This window comes from Acanthamoeba castellanii (genome assembly GCF_000313135.1).
Source record: "Acanthamoeba castellanii str. Neff unplaced genomic scaffold scf7180000084679, whole genome shotgun sequence".
Taxonomy (NCBI): Eukaryota; Discosea; order Longamoebia; family Acanthamoebidae; genus Acanthamoeba; species Acanthamoeba castellanii.
The window spans coordinates 258,017-271,856 of NW_004457297.1; the positions used below are offsets into that span (position 1 = coordinate 258,017).

At 58.6% G+C, this 13,840-nt stretch overlaps 3 protein-coding genes and 1 pseudogene across 3 annotated transcripts; 2 read left to right on the top strand and 2 right to left on the bottom strand.

Annotated features, from left to right (window-relative positions):
- The first annotated feature begins 839 nt into the window (after window positions 1-839).
- ACA1_374270 lies at window positions 840-9,592 on the top strand (annotated as a pseudogene).
- A 154-nt stretch (window positions 9,593-9,746) lies between these two features.
- Window positions 9,747-10,398, top strand: ACA1_374280 (Ras subfamily protein; the record flags this gene model as incomplete). The annotated part of the gene is given in 3 exon segments (XM_004334325.1): window positions 9,747-9,897; window positions 9,938-10,016; window positions 10,029-10,398. 3 exon segments carry the CDS (start codon window positions 9,747-9,749, stop codon window positions 10,396-10,398), a joined length of 600 nt encoding a protein of 199 aa, XP_004334373.1.
- A 73-nt stretch (window positions 10,399-10,471) lies between these two features.
- On the bottom strand, window positions 10,472-12,599 carry ACA1_374290 (carrier superfamily protein; the record flags this gene model as incomplete). The annotated part of the gene is made up of 9 exons (XM_004334326.1): window positions 10,472-10,575; window positions 10,864-10,991; window positions 11,121-11,179; window positions 11,295-11,368; window positions 11,461-11,550; window positions 11,737-11,861; window positions 12,004-12,181; window positions 12,263-12,343; window positions 12,485-12,599. The coding sequence occupies 9 exons, from the start codon at window positions 12,597-12,599 to the stop codon at window positions 10,472-10,474; spliced, it is 954 nt and encodes a 317-aa protein (XP_004334374.1).
- Window positions 12,600-12,823: 224 nt separating this feature from the next.
- Window positions 12,824-13,717, bottom strand: ACA1_374300 (uncharacterized protein; the record flags this gene model as incomplete). The annotated part of the gene is made up of 1 exon (XM_004334327.1): window positions 12,824-13,717. The coding sequence occupies one exon, from the start codon at window positions 13,715-13,717 to the stop codon at window positions 12,824-12,826; it is 894 nt and encodes a 297-aa protein (XP_004334375.1).
- Window positions 13,718-13,840: the final 123 nt, after the last annotated feature.

A 13,840-nucleotide genomic window follows, 5' to 3' on the forward strand; every position in this document is an offset into this window, starting at 1 on the left:
CAAATGAATCAAGGCAAGAAGGGGGCGCTGCCAGTTCAGCCTCTTCTTGCAACAAGTCCTTATGAGCCCGAATTCTTCGAGGTACGTTCGTTCAGATGATTCGCAAAATCGATGTAAATGGTGATGAAATTGCTTGATGTTGTGGATAGGAAATGTTGGCCATGCTTGAGGCAGTAGAGAACAAGACTGCAAGCCCGGTGGCTCCTCGACCGAGCGGCGCAGCCCCGCAGCCTTCCACTTCATCCGTCCCTGTCGCTGGACGCTCGTTTCGCGTCCCTCAAACGCCCTACAAGTCGCCATCGACCTCCCTTCCTCCTCCATCTGCCACAGTTCCTCGTTCTTCCTCTTCTTCTTCCTCTTCCTCTTCCTTCTCTTCTTCTACTCGCCCTGTTCATTACTCAGCCACCTCATCGACTTCATCCTCGTCCTTGCCCGACGCTTCCCGCCCGAGCGCAGCGAGACAGCCCACGCCACCCAACAAGATCACGCCTCCGCGCGGTGTCGGCGGTGCCGGACTGACCCAGTGCTTCCAGAACCCTCAATTCTTCGACGACGTCGTGCATCTGCTCGACGATGTAGCGCAGCACCCACCACACGTACAAACGCTTCCTTCGCTTCTCAGGTCGTCACCGTCCCCTCCCTCGCCCATCGCGCACGCGGGAGCGAACGCCAGCGACAACAACAAACTCAACACTTCCAACCCGTGCGACGAGAGCTTCGATCTCTTGGATTCGGCCGATACATCACTCGACGCCACGATCGAGGTCCAGGACGAGACCCTCGACCTCCGCTACCAGCAGCAGCAGCAGCAACAGTTGCATCACCAGCAACCACCTACCATGGGGGGCAGCAACCTGTACGCGGCCATCTCCCAGTCGTTCTTTCATCGCAACAACGACGCGGACGTTGGCGCCCGCGCGATGCAGCTGGACCAGTGCCTCTCGTCGAGCCAGAATATCGACGAAGTGCCCATGCAGGAGGTGTTCAGCCAGCTCGAGGCCGCGTTCCCTCGCCGAGGCATCGTTGAGCCGTCAGCGCGCAACAAGAAAGTCACGCCGCCGAGCAGCGGCGGCGACCCCAGCGACGATCGGAGCAGCGCTGACCTGCTGGACACCAGCCGCTCGCCCACAGCCTCGTCCATCCTGCCAGTCCTTCCCGTGCGGAGCAGCAGCAGCGGCTCTCCACACAACTCCGACACGCACGACCTGCGGTATTGGGGCATCCCAGACTCTGTGTACGCACACCTCAAGACCCGCAAAGCGTGGCGCACCCTAAGGCTCCTCTCCTCGGGAGAACAGGTGTCAGACCTACGCAGAGCACGGGGTGGGCAGGCTCTACGACTGGCAAGTGGAGTGCCTGTCCCAGGAGGGCGTGATGGACGGCCGCAACCTCGTCTATTCGGCTCCGACCTCGGGCGGCAAGACCATGGGTACGACCGCTGCTGCTGCTGCTGCTGCTACCACTACTGCTTGAGTACTTACGGCGGGCCTCCATTCGTCAACGTTACAGTGTCTGAGGTGTTGATGCTACGCACCTTGCTCCAACGCAAGAAAAAGGCCATCTTCATCCTCCCGTTCGTGAGCGTGGTGTCGGAAAAGGCCGATTACTTGAGCAAGATGTTCAAGTCGATGGACATTTGCGTCCACGGCTTCTATGCCAACAAGGTTCGTATACATGATCCTATAGAGTGCCGATCTACCAAGTCTCCCATTACTCACATACTCGATGCTTTACGTATTGTCAAGGGTGGTCCTTTCCTGGACAACGACGAAGAGGACATCGACATCGCTGTCTGCACAATCGAGAAGGTAGCTGCGCACCACCGACCCAACCAACACACACAAAAGCAACTGATCTGCTCACTCTTTCTTTGGACACAGGCAAACAATTTGCTCAACAGGCTGCTTGAAGAGGACAAACTGGACGAAGTCGGTATCATTGTCATTGATGAAGTACGCGTATCACTTCCATCACAATGATGACACCTGCTGCGTACGGACGAGCTTACACCCGGAGCTCTTGCGTGCAGGTGCACATGATGGGCGACACGGACCGAGGCTACCTGCTCGAGTTGATGGTGACCAAGCTGCTCTACGCCAAAGCCGACGAAGGGTGGCAGATCGTCGGCATGTCAGCCACCATTCCAAACACAATCGACCTTCAACGATGGCTGAGTACGCCGACTCGCACCCACAGCGTCCTGTTGCGTGCGTGGCTGACGTGTCTATGTCTCCTGGTGCCCACAGATGCAGCCATGTATGTCACCGATTTCCGGCCGGTCCCGTTGCAAGAGTTCATCAAGATCGAGAACAAGGTGTATGACACCAACTTCGACCTCGTGCGAAGTCTACCACCGCCCACACCGGACGACGCCGATCAGGTCGGCGCGCTCTGCTCGGAGGTGATCGCGTCGGGCCACTCCGCGCTGGTCTTCTGTCCCACGCGCAAGGGATGCGAGAAGAGCTGCGAGCAGATGGCCAGGCTTCTCCGTCGAAAGGTGAGTGCGCCTCGGCCTCGCCGCTCTCGTCGTTTTGTGCAGACTAACAAACCTGAAACGCCAGGAACATATCATCAGCGACGAGCTCAGAAAGAAACGAGCGCTGGTGTTGGCCCAGCTCGCCAAGACACCAGCCGGCATGGATCCCACGCTCGAGGCATCAGTTCCTGACGGCGTTGCCTATCATCATGCTGGTATGTTTACAGGTTTCGTGCTTGTTGGGTAATGAATTAATTGCAAATGCTGCTAGCTATGACGGCTGAGACTCGTCATGTGGTCATACAGGGCTCACGGTCGAGGAGCGAGAGATAATCGAGGGAGCGTTCAGGAAGGGGGTGGTGAGTGTGCTGATGGCAACCTCCACCCTCGCGGCTGGCGTCAATTTGCCAGCGCGCCGGGTCATCTTTCGGTCGGCCAAGATCGGCATGGACGGCCTCGATGTCACACGCTACAAGCAAATGGCGGGGCGAGCCGGGCGAACGGGCATAGACGACCACGGTACCTGCATCCACTCAATTTGTGCCCCACGCTGGTGTGGATCAGGACCTCACGCAAGCCGGTGTGCCACACCAGGTGAGTCCTATTTGATCATGCGGCCTCAGGATCGAAGCCATGCGGCGGAGCTGGTGCAGAGTGCACTGCCTCCTCTCGAGAGCTGCCTCACACAGGAGCGGAGGGGCATGATGCGGTACTTTGTGTGTTTAGCTAGTAATTGCTTGCGTTCTTGGATGGTATTCCTGGCTCACTCTCTTCACACCTCTGGCACAGGCCCTTGATTGAGGTTATATGCAGCGGCGTCGTCGAAACCGTGCACGACATCGCCCGCTACATTCGATGCACTCTCTTTTCCTTTCAGAGGTCCCTGCGTGTCGTACACCCGTTTCTCAGGATGTCGCCGAGTGCTGACCTCGAATTCTTGGTTTACGCGAGTACAGACCCTACGAGGAAGTGCATGTGGTGTCCAAAACCGCTCTCGGTTTCCTGGTGGAGAACGAGTTCATTGAGTGGAGCGCCAGGGACCAGAAGTACCGCCCGACCAAGCTGGCCAAGGCCTGTGTCGCCTCGGCGCTGTCACCCGAGGAAGGCCTGGTCCGTCCTAACCACTGCTACATGCATGCCCTCCACCCTCCAAGTGTACACTTACGCTGATGTTGCCTCGTTTCTCCTCTAGGTCGTGTTTGATGAACTCTCTCGCGGCCGCAAGAATTTTGTGCTCGATTGTCCGCTGCACCTTGTCTACCACGTCACCCCCGTCTTCCACAACATCGAACCGCACTGGAACAGGTTGGATCCCCATGTCGGGCGTGGACCAACCAACCTGAATTGACGGTTGAAACCGTGCGCTCAACATCAACACACCCACGTCGTGGCGACCCACACAGATTCTTGCAGCTCTACCTATCGCTCAGCTCATCGGTGCGTAAGGTGGCCGATTTGGTCGGAGTCACGGAGCGCTTTCTGGTCAAGGCTTCCCACTCGCCGCCGGCTTATCAATCCATGGACCACGTAACGCACAACGTCGCTCCGCACGGTTATCGGTTGGTGTGGTCTCGCTGACGTGTGTGTGTGTACCATTGGCGCAGGTGATCCGCATCCACCGACGATTTTACGCCGCGCTGATCCTCGACGATCTGATCAACGAAGTTCCCTTCAGCGAGGTGACCGCCAAGTACGCCACAGGCCTCCACCCCAAAAGGGACCTTGAAGATCAAACAAACGAATGAGTGCGGCGTATGTAAGAATAGGTTTGGCGTGGTACGGGGAAGCTTGCAGAGCCTGCAGCAGACTGCGTCTACCTTTGCAGGAATGGTCCACGCCTTTTGCCAAAAGCTTGGCTGGTGCGTCATCCCACCACAACACTAACGCGCAGCAAGCTGTACTCACTCCTCGATGCCGCCGGTGGGCTACCGAACCTACACCACCAGGTGGGATATGGAACTGCTGATCTCGCACTTCACCGATCGACTCAATTTCGGCGTACAGATGGACATCTTGCCCCTCGTACAGATTCCCGAGATGAAGAACTTCAACGCCAGGTAACAACTCTCGCCACAAAGCTTTCGTGTTGTCTGCAATTGCTCATCAGTTTGTGCTGCTTCTTCTACAGAGCACTGTACAACGCTGGCTACCGTACCGTGGCGTCCATCGCGCAGGCTACAACCGAGGAGATTGCGCGCATCGTCGGACTCGCCACTCCATTCCGCAGCAAAAAGCAGGCCAGCCAGGTACGAGCCTTACTTGAAGTGGCTTCGGCTCTCCGGCGAGTTGAGAACTCAAACCTTAACCACAGTCGGCGGAAAAGAGCAAGCAGTCTTCAAAGGTCGATGCACGTATCGCAAGGGTGATGATCGCAGGAGCGCAGAAACTGTTGGGTAAGCTTAGGTCTTTATTTATAGCCACAGAGGTGTTACTGACCATGGTACAGCCAACCAAACGATGACCCTGTACAAGTCGGCTCGGGTCCTTGCTGGTTGCATCAACACCGGTTCGCCCAACACTCAGGTGGTCAACCCGAATCGCCTTAACTTTCAGTATGAGGTACGCAACTGTTCCTGGGCTGCCAGGCAGCGTGTTCTCTTCAAGGGTGAACTCTCCTCGCTGACCATGCGACAATCTCCAGATCAAGAAATCACCGATCAAGCCGTTGGGCCAGGGGGAGTCGCCCATCAAGAGCGGTGATGCACGATCACCCAGCAAATCGCCAGACGACATGCCGCCCTCAAAGCTTCACAAGTACACTCTTCGCATATATCAATCTAACCCACATCCACTGGTACCTGGAGGCGCCTGTCTGATCGGCCAATCAATACAGCAGCCGACGAAGGCCAGGACCAGCGAAGGGCAAGGCCAAGAAGAAGGTCGCGTTCTCTCCGCCGGAGAAGTCCTTCAATGGCGGGCCAGAAGTTCAGGCCGACGTGGTGCCACTGCAGGTCCCCCCGGAGGCAGAGGAAATCGGCGATGCGCCTCGGCCGCCGACAAGCCCGCGCAAGACCATGATCGACGCAGGCCGGCCGGCGAGTCGATTGGTCACGCGCCCGAACGAGACGACGCCGGAGAAGAAGGTTGTTGCGGATGTGCCCACCGGCCTGACCGAGCTGGTTGTCGATATCGATCTGCCGGACGATGAGAGCATGGATGAGCGGGTCAAGGTCGATGATACCGGCGTCAAGGTGGCCCGGACCAGTCCGTGGCTCTCCCGCAAGCGAAAGGTCGCCGCAGGAGCTGATGACAGCGGAGAGACCGAGGAGGGTGAGCCTCAGGAGCAGGAAGAGGGGAACGAGCCTCCTCGCAAGCGATCGCCGGCCAAGCACGCGGCAACCGAGCGCCAAGTGCTCGCGGCGACCTCTTCGGCCACGATGACGAGCACGACGTCGGCACCAACAAGAGGCCTCCCAGCGAAGCGACGACCGAGCGCTCCACCGGGCAAGGAGAACATTACCAATGCGAGGGCACCAGCAAACGCAGAGTCAAGGCCCGGGGTCAAGCAAGGCGCGGCGAGTGGCGTGCCGGCACCAGCGCCAGCTGCAGCCGCAGCACCAAGAGGTGAGCGAACCTCACCCACCAAAGCAATGAAACAGACGTCGCTCTTCTCCGTAGGAATCACGCCTTCTCGCGGTACGCTGCTGCTCCCTGCCCGTTCGCTTCAGAGGTTTGTTTGGTTACGTTGCGCTTATGATGGACCCTCCACAGGTCGACGAAAGAGCGCTGAGGCCTCTGAGGAGGAACTGGGCAGCGAGGGACAGGGCCAGGATCAAGGCGCGGAGAAGAAGCGGCGCCGACGGATCACGCTCTACGATGAGCTCAACGAGGTCAAGGCCGACGCGGAGCCGCTGCCCTACCGACTCATCCCGGTCATGGACGACGATGTCGACGGCAGCGGCGGCGGCGGCGGAAAGGGAGCGACGATCGACGACTCCACCAGAGAGCTGCGGTCCGACAGCGAGAAGGAGCGGATCGAGTCGCAGGACGGTGGGCGGGATGTGATCAAGGGCATCACCTTCGACTGCCTCATCACTCAGTGGCGCAAGATCACCTCCTTCGCCTTCGCCCTCCAGCCCCTATCACCCTTCTCCAAAGCGGTACACACACACCGCACCACTGCACGCACGCACGCACGCACGCACGCACGCACGCACGCACGCACGCACGCACGCACGCACCGCACGCACGCACGCACGCACTAAACGCGTGACGCCAGGCGAAGATGGACAAGCGAACGAGCGCGGTGGCGATAGCGCTGTGCTGGTCGTCAACGATAGTGTATTATGTGCCCCTGATCCGGGCCGATAACACGCGCTACGACAACCGGTACTTAGGTCTTACTTGGTTCGAAGTTTGTTGGTATCTTAGCTGGGGCCATTTGTGGGCACTGACGTTGGGCCTGGTGTTGTCCAGATGGGAGGCCATGCGCGAGGTGCTGAAGCTGAAGACGTCAAAGGTGATCTGCTTTGACATGATCGAGGCCCTCCGGCTGCTCCTCGAAGCCGGAATCCGAGGTACGCAGTCCAACGCCCAGGTGTAGCCCTTCCATTCTCACCTTTTCGTGTTTTTCGCACACAGTGGACGGGCAGCTGTTCGACCCGCGCATTGCGGCTTGGGTGGTCGACCCGGAGGACAAGGTAGCTCCCTGCAGTAGTGAATTGTTGGGGGGAGGGCATTGAAATTTGTACAACAAACAACTAAGGCTCCCGGGTCCTTCCTAGTGCGAGGTATCGCTGGACACGCTCCTCACGCGCTTCAATCCAGACATGAAGGTCCACGGTCGGCCCGGCTCCCCTGAGTTTCTCGTCTGCAAAACTGTACGCGGCGCTCACTCAAGTGTTACAAACGTTGCGAGCTGGTGTCACTTACCCCACCCGAGGGTTAGGCGGTGCAATCGTGGATCCTGATGAAGAAGCTGGTGACCCGGCTCCGTGCCGACTCCCTGTTCCTGCCCTACCGCGACCTCGAGATGCCGCTCATTCCAGTCATGGTCCGCCGCGCCGCCGTGTGTACGTGTGTGCGCGCTCAGTTTTTATCGACGCCTTCCCTTCCTTTGACAGGCCAAGATGGAGTACCTGGGGGTGGGCTTCGTGGGCAAGGAGTGCAAGCGGCACAAGGACCTCATGGAGGCCAAGCTCCGCTCGCTCGAGAAAGAGGCCTACGCTCTCGCCGGCCGCGAGTTCTCCCTCACCTCCGCCATGGAGACCGGTACCGCGCTACGCTACCACCCCTCCCCCACTTCCATTTCTTCAGCCTCAGCGGGTCTGTTTTCCGATTCTAGGGATCATTCTGTTCGACGACCTGGGCATTCCGCACCCGGCGGGCGGACCCAAACAGGCCGCCTTCACCAAGGGAGGCGACAAGACCCTGGGCCACAACAACTCCAAGAACAGCAACAAGCGCCAGATCAAGCGCGGCGGTCAAGTCCGGTACGATCGTATCATCATCGCCAGTGCAGCTCCCCCCGCGCTTCTCCGTGTGCTTGACGTCCTCCCCCCCATCACACCCCATTATTTCTATATATAATCAGATACGGGTGTAGCAAGGACATATTGAAGGCGGTCAAGGACCAGCACCCGCTGCCCAACGTGGTGCTTGAACACCGCAAGCTGACGGCGCTGATCACCAAGTACATCGACGTGCTGCCCAAGTACATCCGCTACAACGCACGGTTCGATATGGACAGGCTCCACGGCACGTGGATGCAGACGGCGTCGCCGACGGGGCGCCTGGCGGTCAAGAACCCGAACCTGCAGACTATCCCGCACAAGGTGTGCTTCATGTCGACCGGCGCAGGCACCGAGGAGGTGACCATCACCCTGCGCGATGCCTTCCTGGCGCCCAAGGGCTGCATGCTCCTCACCGCCGACTACTCCCAGCTCGAGTTGCGGTACGACGTCGCCTCGACCGACGTCAGTACTTGGTGACGCGACCCCCAAGGCAGGCCACTGACTGATAAACATGGAATCCGCTTGTGTGCGCGTGTGCGTGTGGTGACAGATTGATGGCCCATTTCTCGAAGGACGCGCTGTTGATCAGCACCCTGAAAGCTGGCGGCGACCTCTTCATCATGATCGCGTCGCAGTGGCTGGGCAAGGACCCCTCCCTCGTGACCAAACAGGAGAGGACCCACGTACGCGCACCATCTAATTCGTTTCTTCTCTCCATCCGTGCGCTCACGCTCACCACCGCACACGCACACGCACATGCACACACACACACGCGCGCGTGCTGTGTAGGCCAAGGGCATGTGCTACGGCATTCTCTACGGGATGGGCGCTCATTCGCTCAGCGAACAACTCGAAGTCAGCCCCGAGGAGGCCGCAGTCTTTCTGGAGAAATTCAAACAGACCTACAAAGGGTGCGACCCCTCGGGCGAGTGTGTGTGCTGCGTGCGTGCGTGCATGTGCGTCGTGTGTCTAATCGAGCTATGGGCAGAGTAAACGAGTTCCTGTTCAAGACGGTGGAGAGCTGCCGTAAGAAAGGCTACGTGGAGACCATTGCGGGCCGGCGACGCTACTTCCCCGAGATTAACTCGCCCAACACCACCCAGCGCCGAGCCGCCGAGCGATGCGCCGTCAACACCATCTGCCAAGTATAGTGCCCGGCTTCTCCGTCACACACAAACACACACACACACACACACCGCACTCCACTCGCCGCTCAACTCTTCGTTGTCATGTGTGGTGTCGTGTGTGGTGTCGTGTGTCAGGGGTCGGCAGCCGACCTGATGAAGATAGCCATGATCAACATCGCCAAGAAGTTTGAGGAGGGCTGGCCGGACTACTACGCCACTGACGGTAGGAACACACACGACACACACGCCACACGCATTTATATGCACGTGCCGCACACACGCACCACACACCACACAACGCGAGAGTGGCTCGCAGCAACTGACGGGTGGTGGCGACAGAGGGCCAGCGCGGGCTGACGGCGCCGCACTTGGCGCTGCAGATCCACGACGAGCTGGTGATCGAGCTGCCCGAGCAGGACCTGGCGCGCGTGCAGGCCATCGTCAAGCAGGAGATGGAACACGCCGTCGCGCTCGACGTGCCCATGGTCGTCAATCTCTTTGCCGGCCAGCGCTGGGGCTCCCTCGAACCTGTTTGACGGGCCAATGTTTGTCCTCCTCTCTCTCTTTGGTCACACAACTGACCAACCACCCAGCCCTCGTTATTTTTACCCACCAATGTCCTTTTTTGTTGAGTATTTCTTTTTGTTGCACATTGTTTTATGCGCCATTTCTTTCTTGGGCCGAGACTAGATGGCGGAGTACGGGGTGGTGGTGTTGGGCGCTGCCGGGGTGGGCAAGACGGCGCTCACGGTGGGGTTTGCCACGGGCCACTTCCAAGAGGATTGGGAGGTGACGGTCGATGACTCCTACCGCAAGCAATTCGCGGTGGACGGCGAGACATGTCTCCTCGACATCCTCGACACCGCCGACCAAGAACACAGGCACCCTTCTCGTCCTCATCATCTTCTCATTCCGATTTCACGTTTTGCTCACCTTCACCTTCTTCTCCAATCTCCAAACGTCGTTGCACAGTGCACTCAAAGATCAGTACCTGCGCCGGGCCGAGGGCTTCATGATCGTCTACGCCATCACGTCGCACTCCTCGTTTGAGTCGGTGGCCGGGTTCCGCGACAGAATGCTGGCCCTCAAGATGCTCGACGCGGTGCCGATGGTGGTGGTGGGCAACAAGTGCGACCTCGACGGGCAGCGCGCCGTGGCGACGGACGAGGGCGCGGCGTTGACCGCGTCGTTCGGGCCGAGCTGCCGGTTCATCGAGACGTCAGCCCAGTCGCGCATCAATGTCGAGGAGGCCTTCGCCCAGCTGGTCCGCGCCATACGGCAGCCTAACGCACCCCCGCTAGACCCAAGCGCTGAACGACGTCGCAAGTGTTCCCTCTTCTGATCGCACAGCGCACAGATGTCTAGATACGGCTCCGTCCAGTCGGCAATCAAACCCCAAGCCACGGTGATTGGTTTTATTCGAGGCGGTCGAGGATGGAGTAGACGCCGCTCATGATGAGGTGGTAGCTGCAGAAGTAGGGCACCACCCACAGCTGCGCCAACAGCCCCGCGTAGAATCCTGTAATTAAAAAAACAAAACAAAAAACAACAAAAAAACAAAAGAAAAGGTGAGTCGTATGCCTGCATACACGCACACAGCACACACGAACGCACAAACCTGATGCACCGCCGCCATTGTAGATGTCCACACAACACTCAAAAAATCCTGCACAAGAGAGCGAGCACCACCATCGCCACGGCAAAATGGTGCGTAAGTAAATGACGCTCAAGTCCGAGTAGGTCCCCGCCCAACGTTCCGACGTAAGAGGAGAAGGAAAAGAAAAATGAGAGCTTGCACAGAGCGTACCTTTGTTGGTGAGCTCCATGCGGTACTCGATGTTGATGAGCGGCAGACAGGCGACTCGCGCAATGAAGGAGACCAGACAATCCTTCACCAGCTGCCTGGTCTCATCGCCCACCCTGATCATGTATTTCCTGTATTGTGGCCGCACACAACGCACATGAGTCAACACACGCGTTGCATGCGTGCCACCAAACATACACGACACACGACACACGACACACGACACACGACACACGACACAGTGGGCGGTGGCCGAGTACCGAACGGCCGGTTTCGACTCGACCATGAATAACAGCTCCTGCGTGGTGTGCAGCACCAGCTGAAAGTAGGCCGAAGAAGAAAGAAGAAGAACGAAGACGAAGAAAGAAGAAGACCGAAGAAAGAAGAAACTGAGCTCTATACGCAATGCTGGTAGCGTGGTGTTGTGCTCGCACCTCCTGGAGCAGTTGGTTGGCCAGTGCCGGCTTCCAGCTCATGTACAGGTACTCCAGGGTGTCCTTGGCCTTGCCTACAACGCGCCGGAGGGGAGAGGAAGGGGTCAGCCAGGCGAAGGGTCGCGCGCGGGGAGTTGGCTGCAAGGCGGTGAGGTGGAGTCCATACCGCCCTGCTGCTCGGCGAGATCTGATCGGAGCCCCTGGAGGAGTCGCCAATAGCGCCTCCCAAACGGGACACCAATCAGCCGCCTTCGATCTACATCTCGACACACGACACACACGACACACACGACACACACACGACACACACACACGCACACACACGACACACACACACGCACACACACGACACACACACACGCACACACACGACACACACACACGCACACACACGACACAGATCAGAACTCGGTCATCGCTGAAGCGAGCAGAGACGTCGTACCCACAGATTCGGGGTCGCACCGCATGGCGGCGATCATGCGCGTTTCGAGCACCTCCATGGGCAGCGTCGCCACCACGGCCACCGCCGCCGAGAACACCCCGGCCAGCACCGCCTTTCGATAGTTACTGCCCCCCCCCGAGCGTACCGTCGTCATCACCACCATCCTCATGCATTATTATATTTCTTATTTTATTTATGTATTACATTTTATTTTATTTGTATATATTATTATTCATTATTATTTATGTATATTATGCGTTATTATACCTCATGCGGCCGGTGGTGTCTTCAAGGAAGAGGCGCAGGCTGGTCCAGGTGGCCAGCTTGACGCCGCTGTAAACGGCAGTCCGCACGCACGCGCTCAGGTTGCCGTGCAGGAACCCGCGCACGCCGTCCCTCCGCCAGATGTCCCGCGTGGTGCCCAGCACCGAAGACTTCCTCCCCTCTGCACACGCACCCCGGCGTCAGCCCAGTGCACATCATACACGCCACACGCCACACGACACACACCGCACACCAAACGTACTGATTTGGTCGAGCAGCAGCTGCACGTGGACATTCCGCAGTGGTGAGGTCAGCGTGCGTGCGGCGGTCACAGCCACCGCGCCTGCGGAGGCGAGCACAAGAAGCCTCGCGGGTGAGTACCACACTTGGCGGCCACTTGCCGTGTGTTTACATTTATTTTATATATATCTATTTACTTGTTGATTGATTATTGATTTATATTGATTTATGAAGTGAAACGTACCGATGCCGAAGTTGGCCAAGCGCCACGACGTGGAGCGAGCCAGCCCCTCGGCTTCCACTGAGTCGCGCGCGCTCTCGTGCCGCAGCTGCGCCAACCCACCCGCTCCTAACCCCATCATTCACCCCCCCCCAAATAAAAACAAATTAAAAACAACAAACCTGCGACGCGTGTGTGGCTCAGTCGCACCTCCATAGCGAGGCATGTTGGTTTGCGCTGTGTGCGCTGGAGGCAAATGGTGGCTTGCCTCTTGGCAGTTGTGTTTTTATTTATTTATTTATCTTTCTCGTTGCGGTCCGTGGATCCGCAACTCTATCCAGCCCACTGGGCGAAAGGCCTTGCCTACAGCAGCGCGGCGAGCCACTGGACCCAGTGGGTGAGCTGCGCGCCCGACGAGGTCTGGGTCGGGTCGGCCGACCCGATGATGATCTCCATCACCGCCATCCACCCGCCGTCCTGGGCGTCCTCGCCGTAGCCCCAGTCGTAGAAGTCCGGACACACGCCATACCAGGCGCCCTTGCCGTCGGCGTAGCGCCACAGATAGCATTCGTCAATCGTTCCGTACATGCACTTGAGGCTCGCGCTCCTGGCCGGCAGCTCGTTGCCCAAGTACCACGGGCTGCATGCATCGATGCCGGAGACCTCAGTGGGCGCACTGCTGTTGGTGCCGAAGAGAGGCGAGGCGTCACCGTCGCTGGTCCTGCTGGCCGGCCCTATATCCTCCACCTCGCCCCTCTTCTCATCAGAAGGAGTTGGCCCGGGTGAGGTTTCGGTGAGATCGAGGCCGGTGAGGACTTGCGCAGGCTCACTCTCGCCGTAGCAGAAGACCACGGCGCCGCCGTTGTTGCGCACCCAGTCCTTGATGGCCGTGCGAGTGTCCTGGCTCAGCGCTGCTTTCATCTCGGAAGCGGTGCTTTCTTCTGTTTCGATGAAGATGACCACCTTGCCGTTCCACAGGGCCGAGCGCCAGGCCGCCTTGTCCGTGTAGTCCTCGATCTTGATCACGCTCTCGCCTGCGAGGGACTCGACGAACCGCGCCACAAGGACCGCCTCACCAGTTCCGCTGGGGTTTTCACTGTTCCACGCCCTGGCGTCCACAAAGTTGGGGTCGAAGCCGATCACGACGCTCTGCTCCACCTCGGTGGTGGGAACGCCACCGAGAACGAAAGAAGAACAACAGGACAAGAGAACGAACAACAGCGCCACGGCGGAGAAGGCCATCGTCGTCTTCTTCATGGTTGTGAGGTTCGTGTCGTTTGGTCGTAGCGAGCCGAAACCCCTGCGACAGAGCGAAACAGACGAAAAAGGGGAACCTCCTTCCTTTTTCATCCTTCTTCTTCTTCTTCTGTACACCACCTT